Here is a 17,803-nt window from a genome sequence, read left to right as displayed (position 1 = left end):
ACAGGACGAGCTCATCAGCTAAAATGTGAGTGAAATAGGAATATACTAAGCAAGCTATGAGCCAAAAAAGTATTATAGCAACAACACAGCCCCGAATCTTAGACAGCCTTGTACCATCTATCTCCCTCTCCCAAATGAAAGACAATAGTGTAATTCCGGCTCTTCAAGACTGACCACCACATTACACCCCGTCACTCAGTCAGCGTCCCAACCCACAATAACGCCGCATCGTCAAGCCCATGATCGCCCGGATCCTCTTCAGTCCGCCAGAGGATACCGTGACCGCCGGCTCTAAACCACGGCCGCGCTGGTTCCCGCCCCTCCTCCCAATCTAGGATACCCGCCGAGGACCGATCCTCCGCGTGGTTGGGCGCCATGTACATGCGCATGACGACGTGAATCGACTGCGACAGGCTCTCTATCTGCGCCTCCATCCCCGGCCGCTCGCGTCGTATTTCGTCAATTAGCCGCGCCTTGGTGTACAGGTGCCAGTTCTTGACGTAATATAGAAGCTTGTCTGGGCCCAACTTCATCATAGTCGACACAATCTCCCAGTGTCGCGTACAGCCCCATGCCACCCTTCCAGCCTCCTCGACCGAGACGTCCGGGCCCTGCATGAGTAGTTGCTTGGTTAGCTCGCAGGTACACAGCGTAAGAACACGTGAGAAAAAGATAAGGTAAAACCTACAGCATCGAAAAGCACAGCTTCCATACTAGGACAAAGACACTCCACCAACGATCTGACCGTCCTCCACAGGTCCTCCAAATCCGTCAGCTCCCCGCTGTCAAGCATCCTGAGCATGTTCGTGCGCATGATCAACGAGTCCCTGGGTCGGCGCAGATCGCTGTGAAAGTAGAAGTGGTACCTCATCCACGTGTACAGCGCAGCGCGAAGGCGTCTCTCTTCATTGGCGTTGAGCAACCTGAGGCACTCGGGATTTTTCATAAAGCGGTAGTATGGAAAGATGCGTTCCCATCCTCTGATCAGCTTGCAGACCTCGATGGCGTGATCAGCATCGGCATCCTCAAGTCTCACGGTCACGGCCGGGGCAGAATCATCCTCACGGCCAAGAACCGAAACGCGTTCGCCAGGAACATGCGTCGGCAGCGCCGCACCTCTGCAGAGTACCCTGCGCCGAAACACGATTTCCTTGGGGAGCCAAGTACGCCAGGGAACCTCCAGATCCGTGGGTGACATAGCCAAGGCGCGAAACAGACCGTCCGAGGGGCCAAAATGCGGGTCTGTTTCCAATACTGTAAAGACTATTTGGCTCTTGTTGGCCATGTAGAGCTGGTGGAACCGCCTGCAAGTCGCCGATAGGGAAAAAACACTTGTCAAATCCAGATTCTCGAAAATCTCGAGCGCTAGCTCTCCTGGAACAGCAGCCAGGTGCGTGTTGACGACAGATTCATCCGCGAATTCGTCGTCTCCATCATCTTCAAGGTCGAGTTGGGAAAGCAGTTGCGGATCAGAGCCAGAGGTAGACTCAAAAGTAGGCTCTTGGGCACGTGATGCCCTGGTCATCATGCTGAGCGTCGCCATGATAACTAGCTGATATCCGTTGAAGGTTTACTTTTGTTTGGTCGGGAACAAATGCGTTTCCGTTCGGAGATCGGAGAAAAGAGCAGAGAAATGGGTACAACTGAACAGGTAGATAGGTGAGTGATGAGAATAGGTTGGTTTCTTTCCTGGATCGTTAGCTTTTGAGCCTATAAACTGAGCTTGATAACTTTCCACCAGTGGTCACTCACTTCCAGACTACAATCCTGGTAGACTATCTTGATAGCAGACTCGTCACTGAGACAAGACTGAAATTTTCTCGGCCAGAGCTCCTCCCAAAGGAATCTCGAAATCGACGGTAGTATGTTATTTTTGGACTGATATAAAGAAATAAAAAAGGGTTGGTCAAATCGACTCCTCGGTGGGATCGATCAAATCCGACACCCCGCCTCTTGTTCTATCAAGAGACTTTGATGTCCTGGTGATTTCACAGGGTGATCACCCCGACGTTGGGGCTACAGCTGATGGAAGTGGTGTTTGAGATCAAGGTCAAGGTCAGAGTGCTGCTGGACATGTAGTCCTGATGCCGCAGCGGCAATCGCGCCGCTTGAGCGGCTGGTAGCAGTTCCGCCATGATTTCCAAGTGATTTGCACAAAGGTCACGATATTTTAAGGCAAATAATATACTTGTATTGTGATTGTGGAGGTGAAAGCGTTTATTTTGTCATTGGGGATGGAGAGTAAGAGGATAAGTACGCGGTCGGGAAATAGGAAGACGCGAGCTGGTCTGTTTCCCTCTTGGTTTCCCTGTTATTATTAGCCCCAGCGTCATGGATGGATGTCATCAAAAACGGACCCTGCACCGTCGTACGGAGGCTTGGGGGGCTGCTTTAGCGCGCCTTGCCTGCTGTTGGGTTTAGTGGGGCTTGTCAGGGGCAGGGGTAGCGGGCAACTGATGGGTTGTTTATCAGTTTGATTGCTCCCGAAACACCTCCAGGTCCAGCTATTATCCTGACCTGTACATTGCGGCTGTATTATACCAGACTGAACAATTCACAGCGTCTCACATTGTATTCGGCTGTACTAACGGACGAAAGAAGCAATTTCCAGGCTGCCCAGATACTGTAGTGCGGAACATGTTTTGTTCTGGACATATTATCCAGACTATTCTGTCTACCGAGGTACCTATGCAGGCCACTTGCAGTCCACGCCACTGATATCAAAATCATACCACGACACTGCATTTCTACCATACCTGCTAAGTCATTTATGTTCACAGCCTTTTCGATCGGACCTAGTTTCAGTTCAAAAAAATCGCATCACCATCACCAAGCCAAATGTCCCAAAGCTCATTACGGTTTCATATAATTCCTGTATTCAAACAAAGTCGGTTTGCAACCAGGACACCACCTGCCTCGACCTCGCCCAAGTCTTCCCCCTCCCACTTTAAGCAAAGATCTTTCGGGTATCTAACTCGTCCTCGCGCTGTTTCTTGCTTCCCTCCGTCCTCAGGCCCAAACCGTCCTTCTTGGCCATCAGATCCGCCTGCTGCCCTGACCTCATCTGGTGCCTGCCGGCCTTCTTCCTTCTCAGGTCGGCACGCACCTGGTTGGGCGACACGAACTGCTTGTTCTCGTATATTATGGGACCGCCGAACGCACCCTCCTGGATCACGACGGGGGTGAGGACGAAACGCGGCCCGATCTCGACCAGGTTGATGTCCGTGTCCTTGGCGTCCGGCTTCCTGCTCGACTTCTTCTCCTTCTTGGCCTCGCCATCCTCACCGTCCTCGCCCTTGGTCTTTTCAACCTCGTTGATCTGGTAGTTGCGCACCCAGATCTTGCCGTCCGCTATGCTGAAGCCCATGACGTGGTCCACAAACGGCTTCGACTTGCGCGCGCCTTCGGGCACGCCAAATATGTGCAGGAACAGCTCCTTGATCACCCTGTAGTGCGGGTCCTTGTCAAAGGCCGAGTCGAACGATAGGACCGGCCGTGAGCCCTTGAGGCAGTTTCCTGTGAAGTTGAGCTCATCCATTGTGTGTACTGTTTTTCATCGCGACAAAAGATGTTAGCACAGGTAAGATTGTAGGTAATTTGAAGTGCAGTTCGGCGTCCTACGGTTCTGAAGATGGAATTTGACTGTCGGTCCGTTGGGCACCTTTGACGCCCACACGTAGAGATCCTGGCCCTTGCGTGCCTCAAAGAACAGCACGTTGTTGCAGTTGTACAGCTCCGCCAGCTCGTTCAGCTGGTAAAGTTTGGACTTTGAGTCAAACTTGACGTCTTTCTTGCCGTGCGGCAGCATTGCTGCCAGGTCGTTGAGGAGGTGACGATGCCTTTGCAAGGGATGCATTCTCGTTAGCATCTTGTATCCAATCCACTACTCGTATTCGATTCGAGCAGCTAGAACATCATTGACAAGGACTCACCTGAAAGTAACACCCCTCGAAGACAGAATCAGAACGCGCTGCTTGTTCTTACGGGGGGCCGAGGCCGCCTCACTCGACTTGTCGCCGCCTGCGCCCTTGGAGAGGGCCTTGAAGACGGCGGCCATTGTGATGCTTGAATTTGGATGCGGTCGGGTACTCGAAGTTGAGCAAGATCTCGGACCCAATTCTCTATCGGATGTGGTGTGCAAATTCAAATCCTTGACCTGATTCTTCTGCGCGCCGTGAGCTGTTGGCGTCGCAAACGATTCCGGTAGCCTTCACTTGCAGACAGGTAGGTAGGTACTTGGCACAATTTTTTTGGCGGTCTTTGCGATAAGATCGCTTATCGCAACCAGTCGCGGGGAACAATTAGCGGGTCCATGCATGGTGCTGGGGAATACGGTTGGAGGAGACCCACCAAGGCAAGCCCGACGTTTACTATGTATGGAGTCGGGTGCTTATCATGGATAACACCCAGCGGTGAGGCTGTATCTGCAATCCAAGAATATCTTGATCCATCAGGGGTGTCTCCATGGGGATTTTCTTTCTTTTTAAAATGCAACAAATGTCATGGAGGCGACACCGCTTCCCAGACGTCACGTTACCCCTTTATTCGTTCATACGTGGAAATAAAAAGACTATAGTAGTAGAGAACCTCAAGTATAAAACACGCCTTAGGAGAAATTCGTTTAGTCACTGGGGACGACCCAACGAACATGAGCCTGGAGAGGTATTGTGAAATTATGTTGACTTCCAAACAAACCTTGAAAACCCCCCCAAGAACAATCATGGCTCAAGCCTAGACAACCCGTGAACATGTGTGAAAAAAGCAGTGTAACACATAGGGGATAAAAATAGAGACAGAAATACCCCCCATACCTCCCGGGCACCTGTCCTCATCAATAGAGCAGGTACAGACATATCCTCGTGTGAGCCCCTCATTCTCCCGACGTAACGCAACTGGGATCATCTCCTGTTCATCACTCATTCCCTATCGTCGATGCAAAAAGAAAACAGTCCGACAAAAGGGAAAAAAAATTAACAGCATTTGCCATTCTTGGCAGCAGAGTCCTCCGTCGGATTGGACAGCGCAATGTTGGTGCCTGTCTGCGGCATTGATGGGGTATCGCCACTGTCGAGGGCCTTGCTTGATACGATACGGTAGATCTCTGTTGGATATCGGCAAAGAGTCCTGGAGTCAGTTATCGAGTTCGTCATGCCGCGGTTTACAAGAAAGCGGTGTATACCTGTCAGAATGTTTTGGAATGCAAGCTCGACGTTGCTGGCATCGAAAGCCGAAGTCTCGATAAATGACAGATGATTTTCGCCTAAAGGTGCACGGTGCGCGTTAGCTTTCCTCCCCGCTTCTCTCCATCATTCTCCCCACGGACGCCAAAAGGCTGCCGTGTCCTCGCAGACTAGCCAGCCACTTTTCCCCCCCCGAGCGCTCAGAACAGTTGACATACTCGCAAATGCCTTGGCCTCTTCGGTCGGCACGGCGCGCAGGTGGCGCAAATCGCTCTTGTTTCCAACCAGCATGATTACTATGTTGGCGTCGGCATGGTCCCTCAGCTCCTTGAGCCACCGGGTCACGTTCTCGTAGGTCTGATGCTTGCTGATGTCGTAGACGAGCAGGGCCCCGACGGCTCCGCGGTAGTAGGCCGAAGTGATGGCGCGGTAGCGCTCCTGGCCTGCCGTGTCCCAGATTTGAGCCTTGATGGTTTTGGAGTCGACTTGGATGGAGCGGGTGGCGAACTCGACGCCGATGGTCGACTTGGAGTCGAGGTTGAACTCGTTGCGGGTGAATCGACTAAGCAGGTTGGACTTTCCGACACCCGAGTCTCCAATCAACACCACTGCATTAGGCAGAAAGCCGCCCAGGTCAGCCAAGATTCAACGTCATTCCAGCCTGGCATGGTGCATGCAGTCCAGTTTGAACGGTTGCATGTGGTTGGCGATGGGCTAGCAAGTAGGGCGCAACAGCGCCACGAGGGGATTTATCACCTTTGAAGAGGAACTGTGATCAGAGAGGCCATTGTCAGCTTGCATCTCTGGTTGGCGACGGTTTGGTGTATTGCGCGTGCGCACGGGGACAGTAACGATGATGGCGGGGGAAGAATGAAGCACGTACGTCGTACTCGTCGTTGGCCATTTTGATTGACTAAGTTTCGCTTGGTAACTGCGTCGTCGGTCTGTTTATCTAACTGTTTCGAAGACGTAGTGATTGATTACAGCTGAGACAAGCGCGATGGAGTATTGCAAGTTCTACTCCAAAGGTATGGTATGTCGGCGTAGGCTGGACAAGGAGGTGTTGTGTTCGAATCACAAGTCGGTGCAGAGAGTTGTATGGCCCCACTAGCGCAACAGAGAATGGCTGGCAGACAAAGGTGGGCGTGCAAAAGAGCTGACTGAGGTGACGCTGTGGAATGTTGTAATCACTGGGCTAGGGGCTGTGTGGGTGTGTCAGTGTCAGGGACAGATGGGGCGGGCAGCAACACAGCCTCCAGGTAGCCGGCCCCCACTACTAGACTAGACTAGGTCTAGGTCTAGGTCTAAATGAAGGGAGTGTTTTGGGACCAGCCTTAAGTCAGATCTATGTATGCGGTTAGAAATAGGAAGTACAAAAAGAAAACAAGAAAAAAAATAGTCGATGATATTGCAGGCGCGCAGATGTTCTGCAAGTTCTTGCCGTACTTTCTTATGAGATGCGGGTATGTCCAAGAAGGTACCTCAGATAGGGTAGGTGAGGTAGGTTATCCAAGGCAAAAAGTACTTACCTACTTGAACAAAGGAACTTAGCTCGAGGTTTGGGTGCTCCATCACAGAAACACGATTGCAGACGTATCCCGTGGATCTCGCTCAAGTCTGGCCTCGAACTCACCACGATAGGTCCCAGGGTACCTTACCTTAGGTGCCTTGGGTGCCTCACAGCACCCCCTGGAGCCAGTGGCTGACAACTTGACAGCTTGTTTCCACTGCTCCGGCTAGCGCATCACGTGCGCTTGTTTGATGCGATACATTGTAATTTAATATGTAATTAAGAGCGTTTACTAATAGAGTGAGCCAACATGAATGATCGAATGCGTATAACGGGTCTGCACCGTTGGATTGTACCTGCCAGTCGTTCATTCACGGTCCTGTACTTGGAAGGAAGCAAGGGCAAGCAGATGTGCCGGCTATGAAAGCACAAAGAGAATCATCCTCTTCTATTCAAGACCTTCATTTTCTAAAAAGAAAATAAGAAATATTAAAAAAAGATTTTCTACGTTTCTCGTATCCTCTCCTCCAATGAACATCATCGACAACAAACCCAGTCGTTCCACTTCAACTATCTAGGAAGATGTTCTTCCAGTGGTCTACTTGTACGCAGTACTGTAGTTCTAGTCTACCAGGGTCTACCCCACTGCCAGCGACGGGTCATTTTGAGTTAGTGGGGAAATCTGGATCTCTGCCGTTTACAATCAACCATGTCTAGGGTAGGTACCTACCTAGGTACACACCTCCAGCTTCTAAAGTACCTGGCAGGTACGAAACTTGTGCATCAATCTTGATAACTTACCGACGCTTGGTTTAGCGTCACGTTCTGTGCCCTGCCTCCCAACAAGTAGCTGCAGTAGCAGCACATTATAGCACGCGTATTCTTCAAGTGTCTGAACAGGTAGATAGATGAACCCGATTGCCTAGAAGCTCTTTCATATCCGGTTCTGAAGCTTTAGCAAGGTCGTTTGTCATTTGTTCTCGAGAGGGAGCACCACTTAACCTGACATGGTGTTCAATGGTAAGTGTATTTCTCTGATTACAGAAGCACAAAAAGACTAAAATTTGATACAGATTCGACTTGTCAAAACTGACAATGTGGCCATAAATTACGCGCAAATTCAATGTTGATTCAGACGCTACCAGGTCACAACAAAGTCTGCGCACCTTGAATCTATTTCTAGGTTGAAGAAGATCTGGGCAGGTCATGTCCGCCACAACATCAAACGATGCCGCCGACGATGAGTTGTGCGATATCATGTCGCTTCCTTCTAGTATTGAGGATGATGATGATGATATCGACGATGTGTCAACGACCTCGACTGTCATAGATTACTTCAGGTCGGAAGGCCAGGGCGAATCTGACGACCCGGACAACATGGACCTGGATATTGAAGATCCAGAAAAACTGTGGGAAATCGAAGCCGTCGCTGCCGAAAGGCGGAGCAGCGCGGGCAAGATGAGGTACCTTGTCCACTGGGTAGGGTTTCCAATCTACAGAAGCACCTGGGAGGTAGCCGAAAACTTCCCCGAGGACGGTTTGGAAAACTGGGAAGAGACAAAGGCCGAGATTGAAGCTGGCTTGAAAGAACCTTTCAAGAAGGAGATATTACGATGGCGAGATGCGGTGAAAACGCAGAATGACAAGCGGTTGAAGAGAAACGCCAAGCGAAAAAGACTTGGCCTTCCCTTTAAGAGCCTCTACGACTACGAACAACCGTTTCGGACTGATTGGGAGATGGATTTGGATGAATTAGATGACGATGATTCGGCCACAGACAAGATATCTCAGAGTGCGGAGAAAGCGAGTGAAATCATTGTTTGCGGTTCCAGTAGCGACGAAGCAGAAGAAGACGACACGGTCGACGACGCGGGGAGTCGGCGTATACTGGAGACAAGACAGCCACAGCAAAGGACAAATCGAATCTTCAAGGGAATCGCCGACTCATCGATGCCCACCAGCTCTAAGAATAGGGCCACTGGCACAAACCCGAGTGCTGGTAATCAACCGCGAAAGCGGGTTAATATTGGTGGAAAGTCGCCGGCATCTTCAAGCTCTACTCAAACCCAAAGCATCCCTAGCCTGCGACCGGCTTCAACAATGCCAAAACCACAAGCCGTCACCGCAAAACCATCCGCCACAGGATACCAAGGGACTGCGCGAAGACACACCGATCAGCCAAGGGAGCGAGCGTCTGCTACTGGTTATCAAGGTACCGCACAAAGGGCGACGGCGGATGGTGCTACAGTGCCTAGGCCTGCAAAGTCAAGCATGTTGGCGTCTTCGGTAGTTAAGAGCTCCAAAGGCATGACTGCTCGCCGGACGGTGTCCAGGCCAACTACAATGATCAACGTTACTAGGATCAATATATCTGCCTTGAGGAAACCCAAGCGGAAGTCGTACCTAGACTCGGATGCGGACGGCGCTGTTCAAAGCAATTCCAATAAACGATATGTTAGTCTCTCAACCCGACGGAGAGTAGAGCTTCGAGGTCGAAACAAGGAAAACGATGCTCCCACCGCTGCCGAGATGGAGGGTAGACTGTTCAATCCCGCCCTAGGACCGCCAGCGTCGAAAGCCCCTGCCGCAAAGCCGCATCCTGTGAACCAGACTCTGGCCTCCCGCAAAAAGGCTTCTGTGGCGGACCCAATAGGACAAACAACCAAGACCAAGCGAAAGTCAGTTCATTTCGCTCCAGATGATGACAGCCCTGCTCCTGCCACCTTTACGGGATCGCAGGTCTTCGCAGAACCAGAAGAGATGGACGTGGTCGAAGATAGTCCAACAATGAATCCAGGAGATTCATCGGACATGGAAATCGATTTGCCAGAACCAACAGGGAAGGAAAATGCTGATCCTGCAAGCCCCACGACTCCCGCTCGAAAGGTCACGTTGGCGGAATACCAAGCAGCCAAAACGACACCTAGAAGCGTGCAGATCAAGGCTAGTTTCGGTTCCAGCTCACCTTTGGACGTCCTTTTCAATGGAATTCCTAACGATTCTGATCCTCGTGTTCAGGATCAACAATGGCTGAAAGAGTTTCTCACCGGGGATGTACTACCGTTTCGCCACCAATGCCTTGCCGAGCTCCTGCTGAAGCGGATTGAGCAAGTAAGGCCATCCCAAAAGAATCACTGCTCCGGAAGTATCACAGGCAAGGACGAAAATGCCGACAAAATGCTCACAAATGTGTCGGAGCGACTTAAAGCTGGCGGAAATGGGCTTTTACTTAGTCGTGTCCATTACGCAGTGCTTGTTTATCCTGCCAAATGCGATTATTGGGCCCCGGACAGCTTGGATGGCGAAGAAAAGGAATCCGATGTTGCTGTACTCAGGTACATCTTGTTTACTCCAGCAGATGACATTTCGTTGATGCTACAAGGCGAGAACACAAGGTCTATAGCTGCCGAGCCAACGACACGCCATAGCCGTGTTCGATTCATGGATCATTTATTTGGTCTGGGCGAGTCTGCATTTGAAAGACTTGTGCCCCCTGGTCCTCAGGTCGGCACGGGAACGCCGCGCTTTTGCTTGATATTCCCTCTGTCCTGTGCAGCAGAATTTATGCAAGCTAGCATGTGGATCCGGGCATGCAACCCGGACGCAGAGGTGTATACTGCTCATCTTCACGGCAGCTGGCGAGATTTTTTAAGCAACCTGGAGCCGACTTCGGTCGCCGCAGTGATAGTTCACGAAGCTGCTCTCAGGACCCTTCGGCGATTACCAAAGCTGCGACTGTTTCTGGAAAACGCTCGGTATTGGGTTTGGCGCTGGCCAGACAAGGCAAACCTATGGAATTCGCTCGATGCGCAACCAGAACGTCTTTTTCCCTTTGGTCATCTCACGCTGCTGACACCAAGTTTTGTGGTTTCTGAGCCTAGACTAGCCTTGGAGACAATAAGTGAGCATGTACGCAACAAAACGAAGGCCATCATGATATCTCACGATTTTGTGAACTGGGTGGGTGACCTGGCGGCAGAGAAATCGCGCCTCAGGCAAGGCATTTTACAAGATGCTCGGCTCTCAGACAAGGAGCGCGAGAACAAGGCTACCATGAGGGGCGTATCAATGGACGACTGTCACGCTATATCTCAACTGGCAACTGAAATGCTCGCAATGACCGGGCCGACGCTTCATCGGTTGCCGGAAGAGTCCTATACGAGCAATTTTATATTCGCGGAGCAGTGCGTTGACGACAACGACGAGCAGAGCCTGGTCAACTGGTTTGGATGGTGGTCTATTGCGAACGCTGAAAAGTTCCGCAAGTTCAACGTGCTTGGGACAAGAAATGGCAGCAGAACCTTGTGCCGGAAGCGAGCGTTTCTCAAGATTCCTAGCTTTTCCAAGAACACAATCAACGATCCCGACGGTTTGCTGCGAAAGATCCGTGAGGAGGACGGAAAGAAGGAGGCCGAGTTGGCGGGCGCGAGGCCAAAACCTCCCGACCAGCCTATGGCAACTGCCGGTTCTGCACCGCCGTCAGTACAACAGAATCCGGCACCCGATTTGACCGTATTCCGAAGCGAAAGGTTGCCCCAGGAAACTCCTAAGGCATTTCTTGACGAGCTCAACCGCATTCAAACCCGCGCGGACCGAAAGATCAAACCAGGAGTGTGGCGGTTGTTTGCATTTCCGATTTACTGGAAAGACGGCGATGAACTGTTCCAACATGGCCGGATTAACAGCAACCAGGACAACCTGATACGACAATGGTTTGACTATACATGGGCATTTGATAAAACGTACAGGATGTACATAGGTTTCTGCTACATGGTAGAGGATTCTTTCAACCCGGCAATGTCGGCAAGGGGTCAGCGAGCGCCACGCCGGCCTTGGCTTGTGATATACCGAATCAACGAGGAGGTGGTTACGGAGCAGTCGTCAAGGACGCCGACAGAAATCATCATTGTGGACCCTGCTGCCGGCATGGACACTCCTGGGAAGTATATCCTAGAGGATTGCTTGCCAAGCTCGCAGCAGGCCGTTATAAACCACATACGCAAGCACGAGCCCGACAAGAAACATCGCGACAGGGTGGGAGGTCAATTTGTCTTCACCCACAGGATGCCGCCACAGAAAGTGGCCAACATCTGGGTTGCGGGAATGCCGATAACTGTTGCAGGTCTGTCGCCAGTAGACCAATGCCTAAGGCTGGCTGAAAATCTAATTGATAGTCTTGAAATGCTGCCATTATCATCTGAGCGGCTGGCGCGGATGGGGTTCAAGTTGGTCTTTAAGGACCACCCGTCTTCTACTCCTTCCTCATCTCCCGTCAACGATGACAATCCCGATGAGAATCCTGATTCTACCGAGCTGGAAACCAAAATTGTTTTCCACCCACCGGTACCCGACACGTCCTTCGAGGGGCCCAGCAAGTGCAGTAACCGGCTGTTCGAGGCAGCGCGGCTGGCCCGGGTCAAGGACAAAAACGCTACCCACATGACTTACGAATACCGCCCAACGGTGGAGTGGTACGAAGAGCAGAGGCTTGAGGGCAGAGGGTGGGAGCACGTCTGGGTGGGCACGTACGAGAAGTTGTATTCGGCACGGCAGAAGACGAGGATTCCGACCGAGCATGCGCCGCCAGCGGCAGTGCCTTGAAAACGAACGTCTAGGCGGTGACTGGAGAAACGGACGGGCTTCGTCTATTGTCGTTGTTGAGAAAAAGCCCTCTTTTTTGTTGAGGCTATTGCTTGTGTTGAGATTTTGACGACGAGGCTCCTTGCGATACTACGACGGAAAGAAAGGGATGTTGCACCCCGTATAAAGATACTTTGGGCCACGCAAGAATAAATGGCCACTTCTCTGTATCCGTGGTTTACGAGTATTCAGGACGGACGGAGATTCCGTATTTGGTCTACAGATCACTGGAGGGTTTTGGGCCATATCAAAGCACGAAGGACGCATTTAGGGCCAGTTGACTGCGCACATTCATGGACAGTGCTGGAATTCTTTGCTTTCGTACTCTCAAGTACACCACGGCAGTAGTCAATCAGGGCATATCAAAACTAGGAATACTACTGTTGGGCCGAAAGCTGCCCGACTGACGCCTTCGATGCCAAGGAATGCTGTATTTCGTCCATTCATTATGATTTGATCGTCATGACCAGAAGGGATGTCAAATGACTGTCGACATCCGGGATTTCGATCTATACCAACGTATTACATATATACAATATACAGATGGGGGGGGGATTTAAAAGTAGGCAGGATATACAAAAAAAAAAATCAACACGTGACAAGAACCGCCACTCCATTGGATCATCGCAACGTGGACCCCTGCGGAGGCGGGAAGCTCCTGGCGCTGAGCAGGACGCCCTTGACGCTCCTGATGCTCTGCTTGACAGCCTTGACCTGGTCGTCGGGCTCGGCAAAGGCGCGGTAGTAGACGGTCCCCGCGGGCCTCGTGGCCACGGGCGTCCTGAGCTTGTCGACGTCGGCGGACAGGTGGCCGAGAACGACGCTGGTCGACTCGTGCGTCTCGGCCGTCGTGGCGTACGAGACCGACATCTCGCGCACCGACGCCGTCAGCTTGGCGAGCCGCGTCGCCTGCGACTCGATGGCCGAGGGCTTTTGTGTACTGGCGGTGGCGGCGAAGGGCGTCTGCGGCGGAGAGGTCTGCACTCCTACGTCGCGGTGGAAGAGCTCCGTCGGGTCGCCGCCGTCACTGCTAGCTGCGTCGTTGTCGTCTTGCTTCCTTGCCGCGCCGCCGGTCTTGTCCTGCGTGCTGGCGGACGGCAGGGGTGGGACTTCGGACACGATGCCCTCAAGCTTCTCAATGGTGCGGCTCAGGCCGTCCGAGGCGGAGCGGTGCAGGTCGATCCGGGCGTCGGTCAGGGACTCGACCATCGGGGAAAGAACATACTTGGACGTGCCGATTATGAGGGTAGCCAGGCCGGCAAAGGCAGAGGCCGTGTTGAGGAAGGTGGTGGCGGTTATGAGAGGGGGTGGCCGGGGGGGTTTGGTGAGGAACTCGGGGTAGGTTACTATCGGCGGCTGGTCGGGCTTTTGGGCTGGTTGTGTTTGTTGTTGGGGTTGTTGCTGCTGCTGCATTTGTGGTTGCGGTGGCAATTGTGGTTGAGATGCGGTGGGTTTCTCTTGTGCCGAGTGCTACAAGTTCCAAAGCCATTCTAGTTAGCAAACCGATACAGTAGGAGAGGCTGAGCAGTGAATGCAAGGGGAGCATACAGGCGCGGCTGCTGTGGTCTGATTGCTGTCGCTGGTAATACTGCTGCTCTCATCCTCCCCGAGCAGTATTTCAATATCGGCGCCCGAAACCCCCTTGCTGCGCAAAAATGATATCTTCTTCTCGCGGCTGGCCTGACGGACCTCCTCGTCTTGGAGGAAGAGGCGAGCATGGTCTAGAGTGGAGCCATCATTGGATTGCTGTTGCTGCCAGGCAGGGACGGGAACGTCCTCTTTCTTGTCAGGGTCGGCCATTTGTGTCTGATGTCCTTTTGGGGATATGTGACAAAAGAATGAGGATTGTAAATGTTGCTGTTGTTGCGCAAAGTATCTAGGTCAGAAAGTTGTCAAGATATTCCGTTAATATGGAGGCGGTTCCAAGTCGCGTTGAATTGCCGACGCAAGCCTCGGTTGATCGGTTCGCGGAGAAGTGGAGTTCTTCGTCCAGTCTACGCTACCAAGGCTATGTCCATAGGTAGTATTTTGTCTTGCACTTTCCCCACATGTGCTGCTTCCCCGGCGCCCTGTCAATAAGGGTTAGGGTGTCTGCCCGCTTTACCTAGAGCAAAGACGCCTAGGCAAGGGTGCCGGGATTAAATGAGGTTGGTGTGGATCGGACGGTTAGCCGCAGGTCCGCAGCTAGCCTTGCTAGCTGATGTGGTTGCGATGTGGATTCTGGAGGTGCAAGCAAAACATCTTGAACTTTCGAAGCATGTCGGAAACCCCTGGCAACAAACAGTCGCTGTATTTTGGACAGATTCTTATCTTGCTGTCTTGATTGATCCACGGTCATCTGCTCGCTACTTAAAGCCATAGTTATTCTTGATTTCATCATTCCAAGGCTTCAAGCCAGCTACATTTGAAACGTTTTGGGTCACTCTTGTCTGCAGTGCAACCCGAGAGAAAGAAGCACATCACGAACCCCATTCAAGTGGACGACGACGCCTAGACGAGGCAAGCCAAGACCGCTTCAGTCCAGGAAGCGGTAAAAAGCTGTGCTGACCACCTACCGCCTTGCTTTGAAGTGACACGTCTCTGTGGCGGTGTACGGTCAATTCTCACTGCAGTGGTCATTCATTAGTGAAGGAAACGTTCCGGTAAGAGTAAGTAGGCGTACGATTTCATTTTATTTTTCACAAGTTTTTTCTTCTTTTCTTTCCTTCTGTTTACAAACACAAATACAGATACATGAGATCGATCATGGCTGCGATCGAGTGTTGGCTGAGCTGGCCGGCTGAGACCTCATTGTACCCAAAACCACCATACTGTACTGTAGACAGATGCAGATTTGGGGTTTGTGGTTTGGACGGAACGAACGAAAGAAAAAAAATAAAGGAAAAAGAAAACGCTCCTTTGTCAGCATTAGCCGCGATGGATGAGATAACATCAGTCGATCAAGCAAGGGAAGCAGGCCGAGTGGCTTGGCCTCCATCGCAAATCGTGGCAACTGGCAAATGAGAGATTGTTCCCTTGTATTTCGTTGGTCGTCCATGCCACCGGGATTCAAATCATCTCGACCTTCACAAGCGAGCAATTACATTACCTACCATACGCCACAGCAGGCGGCCCGGAAGAGAAAGAAGCGAGAGCTTTTTGCTAGGCCAGTCAGTCAAGCCAGCCAGCCTATTCTGTTAGGAGTGATCCAATCGTCAAGGTTCAAACTGCCCATGTGCAAGAGGACTTTTCGATTCCATCTGGGCATCCAAGTCCCTGCATGGGGTTGGTAGCAACTACCTTTACTTTAAATGCGTTGGTTTTTTTGTTCATGCAAGCAAGATTGGACCACTCTGATTTTTATTTTATTTTGCCTATCTTTATCATTTATCCCTTGTCTTACCTCACTTACCCTCTCTCTTGTTGATCGTGCCGCACCCACGCGCACCCGGGCACAACCCCTCAGATCAGAACGATCAAGCCAACCTCAATTGAGAAAGAGCTGAGCCCTCAAATAACCTACCCCCCACAAACTTCAAGCCAAGGCGCCATCCAGCCCACAACCCCGGGATGTCCAATCCTACATCATCATCATCACTTGGTTACCGCTTGACGAACCAGGACACTGTGTTCTAAGCCTATCGCCTGGCTTTCAATCCGCCTCACGTCTTTATCAGGAACCAACTTGCGTTACCACCACCCACTCAGTCCCTGGTCAAAGCCCCCCGTATTGTAACACTATTCAGACACATATCATCAAAGAAAGGAAGAACAATAAATACAAAGACCTGGAAAAGCAACATGTCTTTCCGACCACGGCGCTCAGCCGCCCAGAGGGCCACGGCAGCAATCACTAACATTGCCGACAGAGACGCCTCAACATCCTCGCGGTCGCGGGGACGTAACAGGGACCAGTCCATGGACCGACCATCATCATCCGCTTCGGCGGACTCTCACCATGTGCCAGTCACCGTCAAGGTGCCCGGCTCTAAGCTGCGGCAGGCCACTAACGAGACTACCTCTCGGTCCCAGGCTGCCAGGACCAGCGGCCGGGATTCAAATGACCGTGGCAAGCGGGCTTCTAGAGGCGGTAAGAAGCGCTATGTCGAGTCAGAGGATAGTGAGGAGGAAGAGGAAGATGTGATCCGGGTCGGGGATCAGGATGCCGATGGCGAGGACGACGATATGGATGTTGATGCCGAGGGAGAAGAGGACGACGATATGGACGTAGATGCAGAGGGAGAGGAGGATGAAGATGCCGATGGCGATATTGATATGGACGCCTCAGCGCCTGCCATCAAAGTTCGAAAGGCACCGCAATCGAAACCGACGCAAAAACAGGCACGGAAACCGCCAGCTCCTAAGAGATCCGCGGCCGCCGAAGAGGACGATGATGAAGATGACGACGACGAGCTCAGTGAACTGGACAGCGACGCTGGAGATATGGACCAGACAGTAATGACGACAGGTGGAGATGACCTTGGCGATGAGGACGCCGAGGGTGAGGAGGACATTGATGCTGAGGGTGAAGAGATCGAGGTCGCTGGGGAAGAAGAGGAAGAAGACGACGATGATGACGAAGACGACGAGACTGGAAGCAGGGAGGAGACGCCCGATTTGACAAAGATGACCAAGCGTCAGCAGGCGAGATTTAAGGATGAGGCGGCAGATTACATGGAGCTCTCCAACGGTAGGAGCTTTCACTCACTAGGAATTACATGAATTGTGTGGATATCATTACTAACAAGCGGTGGTTTACAGAGGTGCAAGCCAAGAGGACATTCACGGCGGAGGAATTGAGCATGAGGCGTGCGGAGATGGCACGTCGACGGCGCAATCTTAGCGAGAAGCGTAACGAGGAAGTCAAGGTCGGTGTTTTCATGGTTTTATTTGCTTTGTCTTCTCCGCATGCACAAAGACGAAGCATGGACAAACATAATACTAACAGTGAGATTCTTCGTTATACGTGTAGATGGAGACTATCAACAAGCTGCTCAAGAAGCAGGTGCGGAAGGACAACAAAAAGGGGGCGGCAGGGGCTAACGGCGACGACACGCTTGCCAATGAAGGCGGCGGTTCTGCGTCCTCAGCCAACCCCATGTTTGTGCGCTGGGTCAGCAACAAGAACGGCAGTCGAGTCTCTGTGCCGGCAGAGATCCTCGAGGGCCCGCTTGGTAGAACATTCGGCGGTGGCGGGTCAGCAAACGGGAAAGCTGGAATACCACGCATGATGGTTGAGGAAGTCTCATGAATTTCGCCGCGGTGGCAAGAGTTGCGCCTTGGAATATGATAGTAGTAGGCTAGAAGAAATGAAGAGGTTCCTCGGGTAATTATTAGGGTAGGCAATGTATGGCTCTTCTTCACTGTAATTTGTCCGTTTTCTTCTTATTTTAATTTCCTTTACAATGCTCCCAATTTCAGAAAATAACAAAATTAGAAGTCTAAAAAGTATTAGTTGATAACGAGTTGTGGTGTCCTTTCTTCGGCATCTGGT

At 51.7% G+C, this 17,803-nt stretch overlaps 6 protein-coding genes across 7 annotated transcripts; 2 read left to right on the top strand and 4 right to left on the bottom strand.

Annotated features, from left to right (window-relative positions):
* Positions 1-14: 14 nt before the first annotated feature.
* Positions 15-2,288, bottom strand: MGG_01077 (uncharacterized protein). Its single transcript, XM_003717813.1, has 3 exons — positions 1,753-2,288; positions 689-1,684; positions 15-611 (listed from the first exon to the last, which is right to left on the bottom strand). Exons 2-3 carry the CDS (start codon positions 1,541-1,543, stop codon positions 192-194), a joined length of 1,275 nt encoding a protein of 424 aa, XP_003717861.1. The 5' UTR covers positions 1,544-1,684; positions 1,753-2,288; the 3' UTR covers positions 15-191.
* A 341-nt stretch (positions 2,289-2,629) lies between these two features.
* MGG_01078 (ribosome biogenesis protein BRX1) lies at positions 2,630-4,239 on the bottom strand. Its single transcript, XM_003717812.1, has 3 exons — positions 3,933-4,239; positions 3,622-3,839; positions 2,630-3,546 (listed from the first exon to the last, which is right to left on the bottom strand). The coding sequence occupies exons 1-3, from the start codon at positions 4,055-4,057 to the stop codon at positions 2,948-2,950; spliced, it is 942 nt and encodes a 313-aa protein (XP_003717860.1). The 5' UTR covers positions 4,058-4,239; the 3' UTR covers positions 2,630-2,947.
* Positions 4,240-4,414: 175 nt separating this feature from the next.
* MGG_01079 (Ras-like protein Rab-11A) lies at positions 4,415-6,243 on the bottom strand. Its single transcript, XM_003717811.1, has 5 exons — positions 6,064-6,243; positions 5,937-5,949; positions 5,399-5,788; positions 5,180-5,260; positions 4,415-5,101 (listed from the first exon to the last, which is right to left on the bottom strand). Exons 1-5 carry the CDS (start codon positions 6,082-6,084, stop codon positions 4,971-4,973), a joined length of 636 nt encoding a protein of 211 aa, XP_003717859.1. The 5' UTR covers positions 6,085-6,243; the 3' UTR covers positions 4,415-4,970.
* Positions 6,244-7,466: 1,223 nt separating this feature from the next.
* MGG_01080 (uncharacterized protein) lies at positions 7,467-12,938 on the top strand. The gene is made up of 2 exons (XM_003717810.1): positions 7,467-7,710; positions 7,764-12,938. The coding sequence occupies exon 2, from the start codon at positions 7,897-7,899 to the stop codon at positions 12,289-12,291; it is 4,395 nt and encodes a 1,464-aa protein (XP_003717858.1). The 5' UTR covers positions 7,467-7,710; positions 7,764-7,896; the 3' UTR covers positions 12,292-12,938.
* Positions 12,738-14,323, bottom strand: MGG_01081 (peroxin 14/17). Its single transcript, XM_003717809.1, has 2 exons — positions 13,879-14,323; positions 12,738-13,800 (listed from the first exon to the last, which is right to left on the bottom strand). Exons 1-2 carry the CDS (start codon positions 14,128-14,130, stop codon positions 12,952-12,954), a joined length of 1,101 nt encoding a protein of 366 aa, XP_003717857.1. The 5' UTR covers positions 14,131-14,323; the 3' UTR covers positions 12,738-12,951.
* A 219-nt stretch (positions 14,324-14,542) lies between these two features.
* MGG_01082 lies at positions 14,543-17,746 on the top strand. 2 transcript variants are annotated; one of them, XM_003717807.1, is made up of 4 exons: positions 14,543-14,978; positions 16,179-16,999; positions 17,071-17,177; positions 17,282-17,746. In XM_003717807.1, exons 2-4 carry the CDS (start codon positions 16,228-16,230, stop codon positions 17,558-17,560), a joined length of 1,158 nt encoding a protein of 385 aa, XP_003717855.1. In that variant the 5' UTR covers positions 14,543-14,978; positions 16,179-16,227; the 3' UTR covers positions 17,561-17,746. The 2 variants fall into 2 exon arrangements, with proteins under 2 accessions (XP_003717855.1, XP_003717856.1); XM_003717808.1 differs by having other exon boundaries at positions 14,955-16,999; positions 17,282-17,674.
* Positions 17,747-17,803: the final 57 nt, after the last annotated feature.

This window comes from Pyricularia oryzae, chromosome 5 (assembly GCF_000002495.2).
Source record: "Pyricularia oryzae 70-15 chromosome 5, whole genome shotgun sequence".
In the NCBI taxonomy this organism is placed as follows: Eukaryota; Fungi; Ascomycota; class Sordariomycetes; order Magnaporthales; family Pyriculariaceae; genus Pyricularia; species Pyricularia oryzae.
This window is presented reverse-complemented; position numbering and strand designations above follow the sequence as displayed.